General features: G+C 36.9%; 1 protein-coding gene across 1 annotated transcript in view; it reads right to left on the reverse strand.

Moving 5' to 3' along the window:
• The window catches only part of LOC144645838 (eukaryotic translation initiation factor 3 subunit C-like), a 33,758-nt gene extending 20,185 nt beyond the window's left edge, over nucleotides 1-13,573 (reverse strand). Inside the window, exons 1-11 of the mRNA XM_078505375.1 lie at nucleotides 13,547-13,573; nucleotides 11,809-11,910; nucleotides 10,863-10,937; nucleotides 10,444-10,483; nucleotides 9,744-9,844; nucleotides 7,992-8,131; nucleotides 5,158-5,290; nucleotides 4,470-4,565; nucleotides 4,113-4,182; nucleotides 1,637-1,736; nucleotides 1,071-1,170 (exon numbers count right to left, since the gene is read on the reverse strand). Coding sequence (XP_078361501.1) covers nucleotides 1,071-1,170; nucleotides 1,637-1,736; nucleotides 4,113-4,182; nucleotides 4,470-4,565; nucleotides 5,158-5,290; nucleotides 7,992-8,131; nucleotides 9,744-9,844; nucleotides 10,444-10,483; nucleotides 10,863-10,937; nucleotides 11,809-11,910; nucleotides 13,547-13,573 — 984 coding nt within the window. The remainder of the gene's footprint in view (nucleotides 1-1,070; nucleotides 1,171-1,636; nucleotides 1,737-4,112; nucleotides 4,183-4,469; nucleotides 4,566-5,157; nucleotides 5,291-7,991; nucleotides 8,132-9,743; nucleotides 9,845-10,443; nucleotides 10,484-10,862; nucleotides 10,938-11,808; nucleotides 11,911-13,546) is intronic.
• Nucleotides 13,574-13,802: the final 229 nt, after the last annotated feature.

A 13,802-nucleotide genomic window follows, 5' to 3' on the forward strand; every position in this document is an offset into this window, starting at 1 on the left:
CCAGTTCTTGCAACTCACCACGGTTGCCCATTGGTTTCGAGCAACGAACAGATCACGTATTTGACAACCATTTTCCACTCTTATCATAAGAATTAATGATCATGTTAGAGTTTCTGACAAGATAAGTTTAATATACACTATACTGTATACTGAAGTACTGAAAAATCAGTAAACTATCATTTATTAACTTGGCAAATTAAATATTCAACCGACCCCGATAACTCAAAACCCCGCTAACTCGAACTGTTTTTCGTTTCCCTTCAGAGTTCGAGTTACCGGGGTTCTACTGTATTAAGACATGAGAAGCATATTGCAGAAGTCCAGACAAAAATTAATGTCTCCTGAAAGAAATATGTCAGACAGGCTGACATTGCCTATCTGGCAAATTATACAACAACTTGAACTTTGGGCATAAGCAGGGCATTTGAACCACCCTGAACTTTTCTTTTTAAATGTCCCACCCCAGGGCACTTGTGGATGTCCAAAAAAGAGTCACTCAATATCATTCAAAATTTGTCAGAAAGTCCACTTATATGGTCAGAAGTATCTATTATGGGAGGGTGCATATAGTATACCTTCCTGCTGTAGTTTCACACTGATGGGAGTCTCGCAACTTTGGTGAACCATGAATTTTCGATTTTAATTCCCGTGGGTTGCTAGGAAAACGTCATTCAGAATTACAGGGAGGTGGTTGTGCACCAGCCAAGCAATTTCAAAACAGAAAGAGATAGCAAGAACTCCTAAAATCTTACAGAGATGATGAAGAGATGGCTTTAAAATAATCTCAAAGAACTTGTGAATAAACAAGATGGGATTAGTAAGTGAGAGGGCATCAAATCTAAGAGAGAGCTAACAAAAGCATTCATTCCTGACCAACAGGAATGAGTATGGGAATAAATTTGACTTTATCATTTGGTCAGATTGTAATTAAAGTGGCTTTGTGTGACAAAGCCAAATTTATTCCCATATTGTGATTTGCAGTGAATTTTTGCCTCGCAAACACAGCTCAGCGTTGATAGCCAAATTGTTGTTTATTTTGGCAGGCATAATGCATAATTAATCTGACTTACATCGACATTCTCGGATTCTTCAGAGATGTTTTCTCCAATTGTCAGTGTCTCTTGATTGTCAATTAGAATGCTAATCAGTTCATCAATCTGCTTCAAGCATCTGCAAAACATAACAGTTGAGTTTTATTTATTCAGGGTTACAAGTGGGCCAATATAGACAGTAACAAGTCTGGGTTGGAGCCTAGTGAGTTGCCCATCAGGGCAAGGATTACCTTATTTCTGTAGAATCAAGTGATTATTAGCATTTCCGCTTAAGAACACAACAGAAGGAAATGACCCTGACTCATAGCCAGTCCAGCCCTAGGCCACCCAATATGGAATCTAACAAATAATCCTGTACAGTAACTGTACTATATTATAAACTGATGACCCAGGGATGGTGCTAAAGGCTGGCGCCAGCTGAAAGAGAACTTAAATCTGGCTGAAATTTCATGTGAAAACAAAAACTTGGGTAAACTTTTAGAACTGCAAAGGCCAGGAAAGCCAGCTGGGCTTGTCAATGAGCCGGTTTACTGTTTTCTAAGCCACGTTCCTGGATGATCTTATTGTCCTTTTGTCATACTTACTCCTGCCACATCTCTGCTTTCATACATGTTGCTACATTCGGATTGTAGTCGAAGATGGACGAGATGATATTAAACAGAAGCTTCACTGTCATCCCAGCACCTACAATAACAAATTAAATTAAATCCAACTCAATTCAATGCATTTCAATATTTTATACCTTAGTAATTAAATGGGTAACCGGTTGTTTCGCCTACGAGTTGTTTCGCTAACGACCAGTTCGCTAACGAGTTAGGTCGATTCGCCTACGTTTAAAGTCGTTTCGCTAACGAGCCGTAGGTCGTTTCGCTAACGTATTATGAAGATTCATACTTTATAATATGTTCTAATAGAACATAACAATAACAAATCAATCCGCATTAAAGACCCGTTGAGTTTGACGATGACATCAAATTCAGCGACGTAAACACGACAGTTTAAAACAAACATACCGTTGTTAAATGTGTCTCCATGTTTGTCCGAAAAAGGGCTGGAAGTCAAGTCCCAGTCCTCCGCGTAACATAAAAGACTGATCAACATTGTAGACAAGTATACGTGATCAAAAGTTTATTTCACCCAGCTTTTCTTCAACAATCGACCAATTCGGGTCAGCTAACTGAACATATGCAAATTACAAAGACTTAAAGTTTAGTGAAGTTTTGTAAGCAAAGCGACATCACAGTATGATCATCAGTAATTTAGCGATGTTTTGTAATCAAAGCGTCTTCATAATTGAATAAAAGTTTGGCGAGGTTTTGTAATCGAAGCTAAGCGTCTTCACAATCGATTGAATGTTTAGCGAGGTTTTGTAATCAAAGCGACTCCATAACTGATTAAAAGTTTGGCGCGGTTTTGTAAATGATGCATTCTCATTGAAAGGTTTAGTGAGTATTTAATCGAGCTCGCGCAATAAGAGTTGATTGCGTTTATTTTTTTCGATTGACAGACCTCTTGTGTGTGTTGTTGATATTAGGTTTCTTCGAAGCGAGAAGGTTTAATGTTAACATAAAGTAAAGTTTGCTACGCACCATAATTTTATTTTATTTTGTTCAAAAGTAAGTTGTTTACAGTTTGAGTTTCTTAACAATACCAGTTAATCAGTGGCGCGCGCAAGGTAAGTGTGATTTTTTTTTTCAGCTTTGTTATCGACTTTTCCATTGTTTATACTTGTGACTTTCTGGACAAAGAAAGGTTCAGTGAGTATTTTATCGAGCGCGCGCAATAAGAGTTGATTGCGTTTATTTTTTTCGATTGACAGACGCTCTTGTGTGTGCTGTTGATATTAGGTTTCGTCGAGGCAAACAAGTTTAATGTTAACAAAAAGTAAAGTTTCCAACACACCATAATTTTATTTTGTTCAAAAATAAGTTGTTTACAGTTTAAGTTTCTTAACAGTACCAGTTAATCAGTGGTGCGCGCAAGGCAAGTGTGATTTTTTTTTCAGCTTTGTTATCGACTAAAATATTTTAACAAGGGAAGTAAGCAACATTAGCATTAACCAATCAAATGACCAGTATTTCGATCCTACTTGAGCAAGTGTCTACCTATGAAAGGCCGAGATTTTTAGCTCGGATGACGTACTTAGTGGTTCAACGGATCAGTTTACACTTAGATTTTGTTGATTCACAGTAAAGTTCACTACTTCAGCTGAGATTGTTGCTGCTTTTTTGTTGATAAATTGAAATCATGTCCGAAACGAACGATATGTTGTTGCCATCTGCGAACTTGGCAGAGCATGTTTCAAGATTAATTGCTAACTTCGGGCTTTCAAGCTTAACTTTTTGAAGCGATTCGAGTTTGTCTTTCGGCAAGAGCGTGAGTTCGATTGTCTTATTCTGTTGATGAAGAAGCTTTGTCTCTCTGTTGATGAAAAAGAACTAAAAGAGACGTCAGGGTATTAAGTTTATACGTTAGCGAAACGACCTACAGCTCGTTAGCGAAACGACTTTAGACGTAGGCGAAACGACCTAACTCGTTAGCGAACTGGTCGTTAGCGAAACAACTCGTAGGCGAAACAACCGCAATTCATTAAATGTATAACAGCCCAAGGTGATTGACATCTCTTTTCTCTCTATATTTTTACAAGAACTGTATTACATAAAATTCTGAAAAAGTAACCTTTCCCCCTCTCAAAAAAAAATCAGTCCCCCAAATCTCAAAAGCAAAAGTTCTGAAACCAGAGCGGTGAGGCGAATTTCCAGAGGGGTTGGGGGGGGGGGGTTAATAAAAACCCTTCTGTGAGGGAGGTATAGATAATTTAAGGAACAACAAATGCAAAAATTCTGAAAATAAGCCCTCCCAAATACAAGCCCAAATGGAGTTATAGCCCTTAAAGAGAGAAATTTTCCCTATTATAAGCCCTGAGTAAAGGAAAATATTACAGTTATAAATGCTGTGTTTCTATACATTACAGCATCTGCCAACTAAAGCAAACAGTTCTACATGTCAATTAAGTGCTGATGCATTGCTGTGGCAGAAAAAAAGGCATAAGTTACCTACCTAACTTGGCATTGTCTGAGATAACCCTCAACTGTTTGAGGAATTCAATCTGATCTGTACGGTCTGTGCCCTAGAAAACAAAAGGATAAAAGAAGATGGTAGGGGAGAATGATAAGGAAGGGGGAGGGGGGTTCAGAGACAGTGAGGGAGGGGAGGTGCATTGATTTTAAATTTCCACAACTTAGTTTTAAAAAATAGCCAAGGTTAAAAAAATTAATTTAATTTAATAAAAAAAATACCAAGTAAGGCAAAACCTTATAAGGGTTGAACAAAATGATCTTAAGTTAATTTTGACCTGTAACATATGCAGTGATACTACACACTATTAAAAATGAATACAATATTTATTTCACTCACCTTTTTGCCCCTTGCAGAGAGAATCTCGTGCAGTTTCTTTAATACAACAGCATGAGTGATTTCAGTGTCCTTTGGAAAGAGTTGTTTGACCTTTTCCTGAAGAATAATAAATAGTTTTTTTTATCAGTATATACTAAAACAGTTTATCAGTATATACTAAAACAGTGGATAGCGTTTTTGGCATATGCTGATTGGCTACTCAAACTTGAAATACCCTTTGCTATTCACCTCTGAGTAATGCCTGCAAGAAAATTGTAATCTTTGACAGGAATAAACTAGTCAAAAATCATCCTTTTGGGCTATATTATCTCACTGTTTTAGTATATACTGAAACAACTATTCACCTCAGGGTCAGTGGTTAGTGGTGGATATTTACCTCGCAGCTCAGTAAATATCCACCACTAGCCACCGCCACTTTGATGAATAGTTGTTAATTATACTTTGTAGATGAAGCCCACGTTTCACTAAAAATAGACAACTGTTACAATCCATACAAAATTATCTTCTGTATCCTCACTAATGAGAATATCAATGACACCATTTCTTTCAATGGATGACAAAGCAAATCTGTGAAGGAACAATACCTGTTCCACCAAATAATTTACCAAAAGTAGCATGTGTTGCTTTTTTTAGCAGAATGGTTTAAACAATCATCTTTAGCAGCTGATGTATACATGCAACTACATACCGCAGAAGATAAAGAGGAGCCCTTCACTTCTGTCCATCCGCCTTCATCATCACCTTCTTTGAATTTTAGTTTGGTTGTCTTTTTTTCTTTGACTTTCTTTTTCTGTTTTCCTTTGTCCTCTGGGCCTTTCTCTCTGCACAGAAAAAGAGAGTGTATTTCACAAGATGATTAAACCATCCGGGACTTAGTACCTATTCTTTGTCCCATACTCACGAAAAACCAAACACGGTCACTACAACAAAAATAGGGCCCCAATGGGTCCATGTGTTTTGCTGCTAGAGCAAAGTCTTAGGGAACATGTTGATGAAAGACAAGTGAGTCGAGATTGAAATCCAACGTCTTTTATTGTCTGTCACTTGTGTGCAGGTTAATAATTGCACTATATTGTAGTCACTTTGTGTTAATTCAATCCTGATAATTTTACTGATCAATGTTATGTTGAAATCAAAGACAGCAAACATAATTTAATTACTAGTAAGTTAACGTAATGTCTGACATGATTGTCTCTTTGATAAAAAACAGTAACTCTTAACATTATAAAAAAATCTCAATGAACTCAATGTGATTCTTTTAGTGGCGTTATCTCACTGGTTACCGTTAGTTGTATTTGGAATCATTGTCACAATGGTAGCGTTTTAACAACAACGAAAAAGACAGAATCTATTGACCTTATAAGAACTCAATGTGATATATTTATTAGTGACAAGACAGTGGTTCTTTAACCACTTTCACCCAAATTAAACACTGGAACAACTAACTCTTAACAAACTTGTTGTGTCACCCTGAGTTAAATATGCAAAATTCAGAAATTATAAATAATCGCACGCGCACCGGCGTACAACAACAGAAAGACGGCGTTGAACGTAACGCAAAGTTCATTTTGAAAGCGAAAGTTTACAAATAATTATTATCATTCGTCAGTCATCCCTTCACGCATGAACACTCGTCGAATTTCAGTGTCTTCACAACAAGATCGGAAGATCGATAAGGACCAATTTTTGATTCTGCGAAAGTTCGTTTTCTTAAAGTTTTAGAAATTTGTGAAGTTGGAGGATTCACTGAGGACTGCGTAGCCGAAGATGCAGTGGCTCGCTGGACATCAAATTCTATTTTTCACGGCGTTTAATTAATCTTCACAAAATAAACATGTGGCGCCAGCGCGTCTGGCAGTCAAAAATTCATTTTTCAAAAAACTTTCCCTTTCCAGCTATTTTAGCGGGGCTTATACTATAGTACCTACCTGTCAGTCGTAGAAAAGCTGAAATTTAAGGATGAACTGTTTATTAAATGAAGACCGTATTATTTTTTAATAACTAGTAAACAAACTGGTCGCCACGCATTTAAACACGAACTGACGAATGTTGCATCTGATGCAGTGAATCTGGTGAATGAGAACTTCCTTTAATATTTCTTTGTTTTCGACGGTGTGCACCACTGAATAAGTTTCTTTCCCATTGTGATGTTACTAGTATTAATTCGTTTCTAGCTGTCTTTTATATAGCTCGAATACAGCTACAATTAGCGGTGCAGCCTACCAGCATGGTATATTCCTTTCCAGCTGTCTTTGCGTGACAAGTTACACGTTCATACATTTTATTTTAAAATATGAAGTTCAGAGTTAATACAGTACTAGTATGCTGTAGACAGTGTAGACAAGGTGAGGGTAAGTTTATTTTCAAAGCGAAAGTTTACAAACTGTGCACTAACCGGTCTTTTGGAGAAAATATTTATGACCTTCGGCGAGGTTCCAAGTCTTCGCTCTTTTCGTAAATGATGAAAACTGCAGAATAATTTTCTCATAAAACTGGAGTGGTCGCGCCACAGTTTGTTTTCTTTCCCAATGCGATATACTTTTAAATCGGTTTTCTGTTTTCCAACGTGTCCAACGTGGTTTGTGTTCGAATACTTTGGCCCGTAACTTCGAATGCGATCAGCGCTACGGTTCATTGGTTTCGATTTTGTTTGTTCATGGATTTGATTGACATCGGTAGTTCAGATTTCTCCTCTGTTACGGCACTTACACCTTACGGCACTTACGGCACAAACTTCAGCTCTCAATGTGTTTTGCTTGCAGCCATTGCGGCTGCAGCAAAACACAAAAATATACCTTGCTTTATTTTACTGGACTCAACCCTCCAAGTTTATTTTTTTTCTTAGTGGCCATTAGGCCACAGACTGCTCAATCCTTCTTCTCAATTTTAGTTGCCAGGCTGGCGACTTCAGTTCTAATTTAGTCGCCAGTTCCAAAATTTTAGTCACCATGGTGACTAAAATGTTCTTAACTTGGAGGGTTGGGGCTGTTTGCTTAGCTACCTAGTTATGTAAAATGAACTGTATGAAACACGGAAGTCAGCGTCAAGAGATGTTTTCTCAGCACTGACAAAGAGCGCTTCAGTTGTTTTTGTTGCATACTTCTTTCCCCCCTGAAAAGCAAGGCAATGCACTTCCAGGGTCTACATGTATGCTATGGATTGAGGAATCCTCCTACATATAAACTTGTAAATTCATTAACTATTCAGGGGACCTGCAAACCAATCCCATCACAGTGTTCAGATCACATGTACACAACTGTAAACCCAAATACAAATCAAACAATAGAATCAACTTTTGATACAAACTCCTGCTCAGCTCATTAGCATTCATACAGATCTCTACCGAATTACATTACTTTGCATTCAATTAATTGTTTCATATCACAAGTAGAATAAAATATTCGCGTCTAATCTGTATGGCCGTTTTCAATGGCTCGCCTATCTGTCATAACCAGGTGTCCGTAATGGTGGTGTCTGCAAGGCGAGTGTTAACTGTATAAGCACCAATGTTGAGTCACTCACTTCTTTAAAAACATCCAGGCTTTTAATTGTGTTGTACTTCCCTCACCGCCGATATCACTGTCACTTGAAGACGACTCCTCATCACTGCTATCCCAATCGATACTGTCATCGTCATCATCATCATCTTCATAACCTGCACCCTAACAACAGCAACGTTAAATTTATTGATTAAATCGATTTGACACATTAACAAATCACAATATTAAGCACTAACAAAGTTTAGTAATTGTTTTATCATTTTATCAATTTCAAATCCTTCTTAGACAACCATGGAAAACAAGATGCCTTTTTTTCTTGGAATTGCACACAACTATGCATGAGCAGAAGGCTATTTGCAGCAAAATCACTGTCAGAGGCTAATGCATCATTGTATGCAGTTACTTTCTGATTTACGTGGTGGGCTTTCAGTCAATGAAAAGATATGTAATTGTGTAATTTGAATGTCTGAATGTTGTTCATACTCCTTGGTAAAATCTTCGGGTAAAAAGGTAACATTTACTAAAGAATACGCAACTCCACTTGAGCTAAACGTTTTTCCATCGTTCATGCTATGAACTTAGCTGCTTGGTTACCTGGCAGATGTGTTGTTACCAGTGGGCACTGAGTTTGTAGCTTTGTTACCAAGTTCTCTAGCATGCTTCGTATCGCTTCGTACTTTGTTTAACAAGTGGATTTCAAAGAAATTAAAATTGTTTACTGTTTTCCGGGATCTTGCTTCTGTCGCAGTGATTCAATTCCTTCGAGAAGTATGATTAACAAATGAAGACCTTCAAAAAGGAAACACTCTATCGGCCGAAAGATGAATGGGCAAAGAAAATGGAGGCCTGGCACGACACACTGTTGAATGCCAAAGAAGTATTGACTGGACAAACACAAAAATTGTAGCATTTACAGAGAAAGGGTTGAGACAAAGCAAAGTTCTTGAAGGAATCGAATCACTGCGACAGAAGCACTGTGGAATTGACGTGCTTAACAGTTTTGACCATGTTGAAACGTGGAAATCAATCCTGAACTCCTAGTAGTCAGTGAAGTATCACAAATGTAAAATTACTCGCCAGGCCTTGTTACATTTTCTCGCCCCTTTTTCACATACCAAGCTAAACATGAGAAACAATCCGCCATATTGTCATTTTTAACAACAGCCTGAAGTATATCAGTGAAACTGATCGAAACGTCGATTTTTAAATATTCTTAACCTCGGAAAAGATCCTGGAAAACAGTAAACAATTTTAATTTCAAACTAAAGATGAGAGGTGAAAGTTTCAGAAATAGGATTTCAAAGATTCTTTTAAAAGCTTTTTTTGGTGTTTTCCTTGTCTTCTGAAGTCATTTTCCACTTTCCACGCTTGAAAGGTTTGTTTCAAATGAGTATGCTTGATTTTCTTTGTCTATTTCAACAAAATGCTGGCATATACAGCTGCTACTAAAACTGGTTTTTTCGCGATAGTAAACTTCAGTCATAAACTTTGCGTTTAAACCTGCTGTTTCTTTTATCTTACTGTCAATAACCAACATTAAGTGTTTTCATTTTTTTTCTTATTTCAACTGTAAGTTTCGGTAAATTGGCGGTCATAAGATTTTGTTGGGCCAAAATACTCGGCTATAAGACGCACCCCAATTTTGGCATAAACTTCCCACAGAAAAAACAGATTTTTCTCAAAAAAAAAAAAAACGGGGCGCCTCATAACCAAATAACTTCAGTAATAACATTACCGGTAATTATAATTGTTATGAAAGTGTCAAAGACTTTACTTCAGTTGTCTTGGCAGGTTTGCTCTTGTCCATTAAAACTTTCTTTTTCGAAAAATCTTCTGCACCGAGAAAATCATCTCTCTCTTCCTCATCCTCTGAAGCTGTTAAAGCAAAAAGGAAAAAAATGAATAATAATGAAACAGTAACAAGACATTTAGTGAATAAATATCAAGAGAAAGTGAACTCTTCTCAGATGAAATTCTGTCTGACACAAAAATGTCCAATACAGATAGAAGTACAAGCCTTAGGACGGTTAAACCTTAAATTTGCATCAATATCAACTAGGAGGAGACAAGTTCTGAAAATGACCAAAATTCGCATGATCAAATTGAACACTCAGATACAAAACTGTCAAAACTCCGATTACATTGAATAAACGTTCAAACTGTGTTAATCCATAAAATGAAGATCTGCTTTAAAAAAACGAACATTTGCAAAAAAAATTGCGAAGAAAACGAAGACCGTGGGTACCCATAGAGAGGCTCAGTTACCGTATCTATTTTTGATTAAATGTGTGTAACTTGGCGCCAGGGAACAAGTGAAGTGAAGTGTGTATTGACTTGCATGCAACTTTAGTTAATAGATGGATTTTGTGTGATTTGCATTTGGGATCACAGTATTATTATAATTGCTTTTAAAGCTATCTTTTAGAGCAAGAGTTCAGAGGTACTCAGAAGAAAAATAGTGACAGATCTTTTACCTGATTCCTCCTGTCCCGACTCTCCAGAAGCCACAGGGTTCTGTTGAATATATATAATGGCATACAAATAAACAAGATGAACCTGCAGCCTGTACAGTGTAAAAATAATTATGTAATGTTTAATAAATGAGCAGCAGTGTTTTATCAAGTTTAAAACACAAGGCGCAGCCGAGTGTTTTAGACTTGATAAAACACGAACTGCGAATTTATTGAATGGCTTAAAAATCTTCTGATGTAGATCAACTCATTCTTGCACTAATACTTAGATTTGGGGTTATTTTGGCCTAGAAAATTGGATGTAAAGTTTAGCCGTGTCTTTATCAGATATAAAGACACTTATTAAACATTAATTTCTTTTGTATTTTCTTTATGAATTATTAATGAGTTTTTTAAGATCATGTAGAAATTTGCCAACTTACCTCTCTGTATTTCAAAATATCCTCTTCAAAATCTTTATTATATTTTCTCAACTTTTGCCTCAGAGTTGCCAAAGCCTGTTAGATAATAGAAAGGAAAGCCATAAAATTATTAACAATTGCAATGTGCTGAATGGAAGATGGCTGGCTGAGATATCTAGGGATCTCCACTGTGACCAGCCAGCCCCTAGACAGTATAATGCTCCCATGGCTGGCAAATCCCTGCAACCCAGTCATGAGCTCTCATGTAGATGTTGCAGTTAATTTTTTATCTCAGTTAATTTTTTTTAACTAGTTAGTATTTTTTCTAACTGTTTTTTTTATATTCTAGGTTATGAGTAGAAAAAGTAATACACCTCCCCTCCCTTGATGTCTCATTACCCTGCCCCCCATCTTTACTAACACCCCCCTTACTATCTGCTATTAATATTATCCCCCTCCTCTAAGTACTATCATCTATTTTTTTTCCTTTTTACTAACCTGCACTGAATTTGAACTCTTGACCTCTGGATTTGCTGTCCAACCCCTTACCACTTTGCCACGTAGGAAATGTTGGATGAATCACTATTGTTTAAAAATATATGACTCCCACCCATACCCTAACCCTAACCTTATTATTCACCTAGTATAAAAAATTAACTAGTTAGAAAAAAATAACTAGGTAAAATTTAAAATTAACTTAGACCAAAAATTAACTGCAACATAGACATCCAGGGGGGGGGGGGTGGGGAGGGGAGAGGAGATGAAGAATGGACCAAGCTGTGCTGTAAACTGCTAAAAACTCTGGGCCACACTTGAACACGCTGGTACATTTATGAAAGAACCTGAGGCTGGGGGCTCATATGGAAGGTCATATATAGGTTTTACCCTTGTTGAACAGTGGGATTTTTTTCCAAGTAGCTTGCTTTACTGAAAGATAAATTCTTTTTTTATAGAATATTCTACTCACCCTAGCATTCACTTTACTAAGCTTCTTACAGCCTTCAGTATCTTCCCAGTTCTGACAGAAAAAGATAATAATGAATAAAAATAATGAATACCAACTAATGAGCTTTTTTTACCTCATGGTAATGAGGTATTAATCAAAGATCTCTTCGAGATATCGACTTTTTTTGCATGAGGTTAGTATGAGTAGAAGGTTTATCCTGGGCATTGTTGTTCGAACATATCATGGAAGAATTCAAACGTCTTTCAGTTCAAGCATTTTTTATTTTCGCGGAGTAAATGCTGTATTTGTCAGTCGCGACGACTGGGTGCTTTGCGACTCATATACTTTGGCTTGGTTAAAAAAGGTAAACTTTGACGTTTGCCTTTAACATGTTTAATCGAAATAGTTGTTTCCTTTCGAGTTAGAAAGATTTCTACTCGGCCTAATGCAGAAAAATAACGCCTGATCGCAGGTTAGGTTACGCACGACAGAGTTACCTTTTGTCTCGTCACGCAATCTTAACCCCACATTGAGAAGTAAATTTTCGTTTGGATATTACCAAAAGCCGCTTCTCCTCGCATTATTCTTTACCTTACAGCTACACATGCCATTTCTAACGACTACATTTCCAGCAAAACAGTTGCTGTTATTTTTCTAATGGCGATCGATGCATTTACTTCTGAACAGAAGAAACGTTTAACGTTTACTTACTGCTTCCACCGGAAGTAATTTCACAACAGGCTACAAAAACACTTATAAATATCACTAACACATTTAATGATGTTGCAATTAGCGAAGCGCACTAATGACGTCACAGAATTTGACCCCCGGTGTGAGTCAAAATTCAAACAAACAAACCGCTCTCTGTAAGAGCAATGTATGGTTGGCGGGCACTTTGGAGGCATATTTAGCGATTGTTTCACAAAACCATGGCCAGATTGGCTCGGATTTCGAGAGAAAGCCTTACCTGTGCAACGTAGAACTAGAAAGCTCAAACAGTGGTTTGAAACAAAAGGTTTGTCAAACAGAGCGATTATTCAATAAATGTGTAAAATGTTTTACTCTCAGTTATTGAATGGATTATAAAGGCCCGATTTGCTGCCGGGATTTGCTGAAAGAAAAAAACGTTTACACTGTTCTTAGTGGCACATTTTCCAACACAACAGAGCTAACCTCAGATTTATGCCACCACAAAATTACACAAAGAAACGCTCGTCCGATCGGTCCCCTTGCCTGACCCGAATATTTTAAGAGGTCAATTTCGTTACACAATTGTAGCGGCAAATACTATTTAATATACACTGATCGAGCTCGGCAGCTGTAGCTGCAGTCTGTAATAGTAATGGGGATAAATAACAGCTTTATTAAAATCAAACCCGCCGTCAATTCCATTAGAAAGGCGTTTGAATAGCATAATATTTTCGCCCTCTATCTATCATGTGTCGAAACAGATCGGATGACCGGCGATCAGTGCCGTCAAATTCGGGAAGAATTCTGAATTTTTTGCAACCGACTTATAACATAACAACATAACATAAAACTTTATTTATCCTCCAATTTGATATAGCTAAGACAAGCTAGTTTCTTCGAGAAACAAGTGAAATATATATTAAAAAATAAAAATAAAATAAGTAAAATAGATAACAATATTATTATATCCCTTAATTTTTTACACATTAAAACTATATAAAAATACAAGTTTACAAAGTTTGTTCTATTCACCCCCACCCCAATGATAAAAAGTCTTAGCTAAAAGTACATTGTCGGATTGCTGTAATGAAGTCATTTAGTGATGTAGCAGTTTTTATAATTTCTAGTAATGAGTTCCAAGTCTTTGCAGCAAAATAGCTAAAAGATTTTAGTCCGTATGTTGTAGAAGACGGCTTCCTTTAATGAAGAATATCACTTCCCCTTAGGCAGTAAGTTACAGATCGCAGGGTGAAAAGATCTTTTAAATACTGCGGGTACTCTTGCAAATGCAGGCATTTAAATATAATGATGAGCATGCTGTGAAT

The sequence above is a fragment of the Oculina patagonica genome, chromosome 3 (genome assembly GCF_052425735.1).
Source record: "Oculina patagonica isolate OP01 chromosome 3, crgOcupat, whole genome shotgun sequence".
Taxonomy (NCBI): domain Eukaryota; kingdom Metazoa; phylum Cnidaria; class Anthozoa; order Scleractinia; family Oculinidae; genus Oculina; species Oculina patagonica.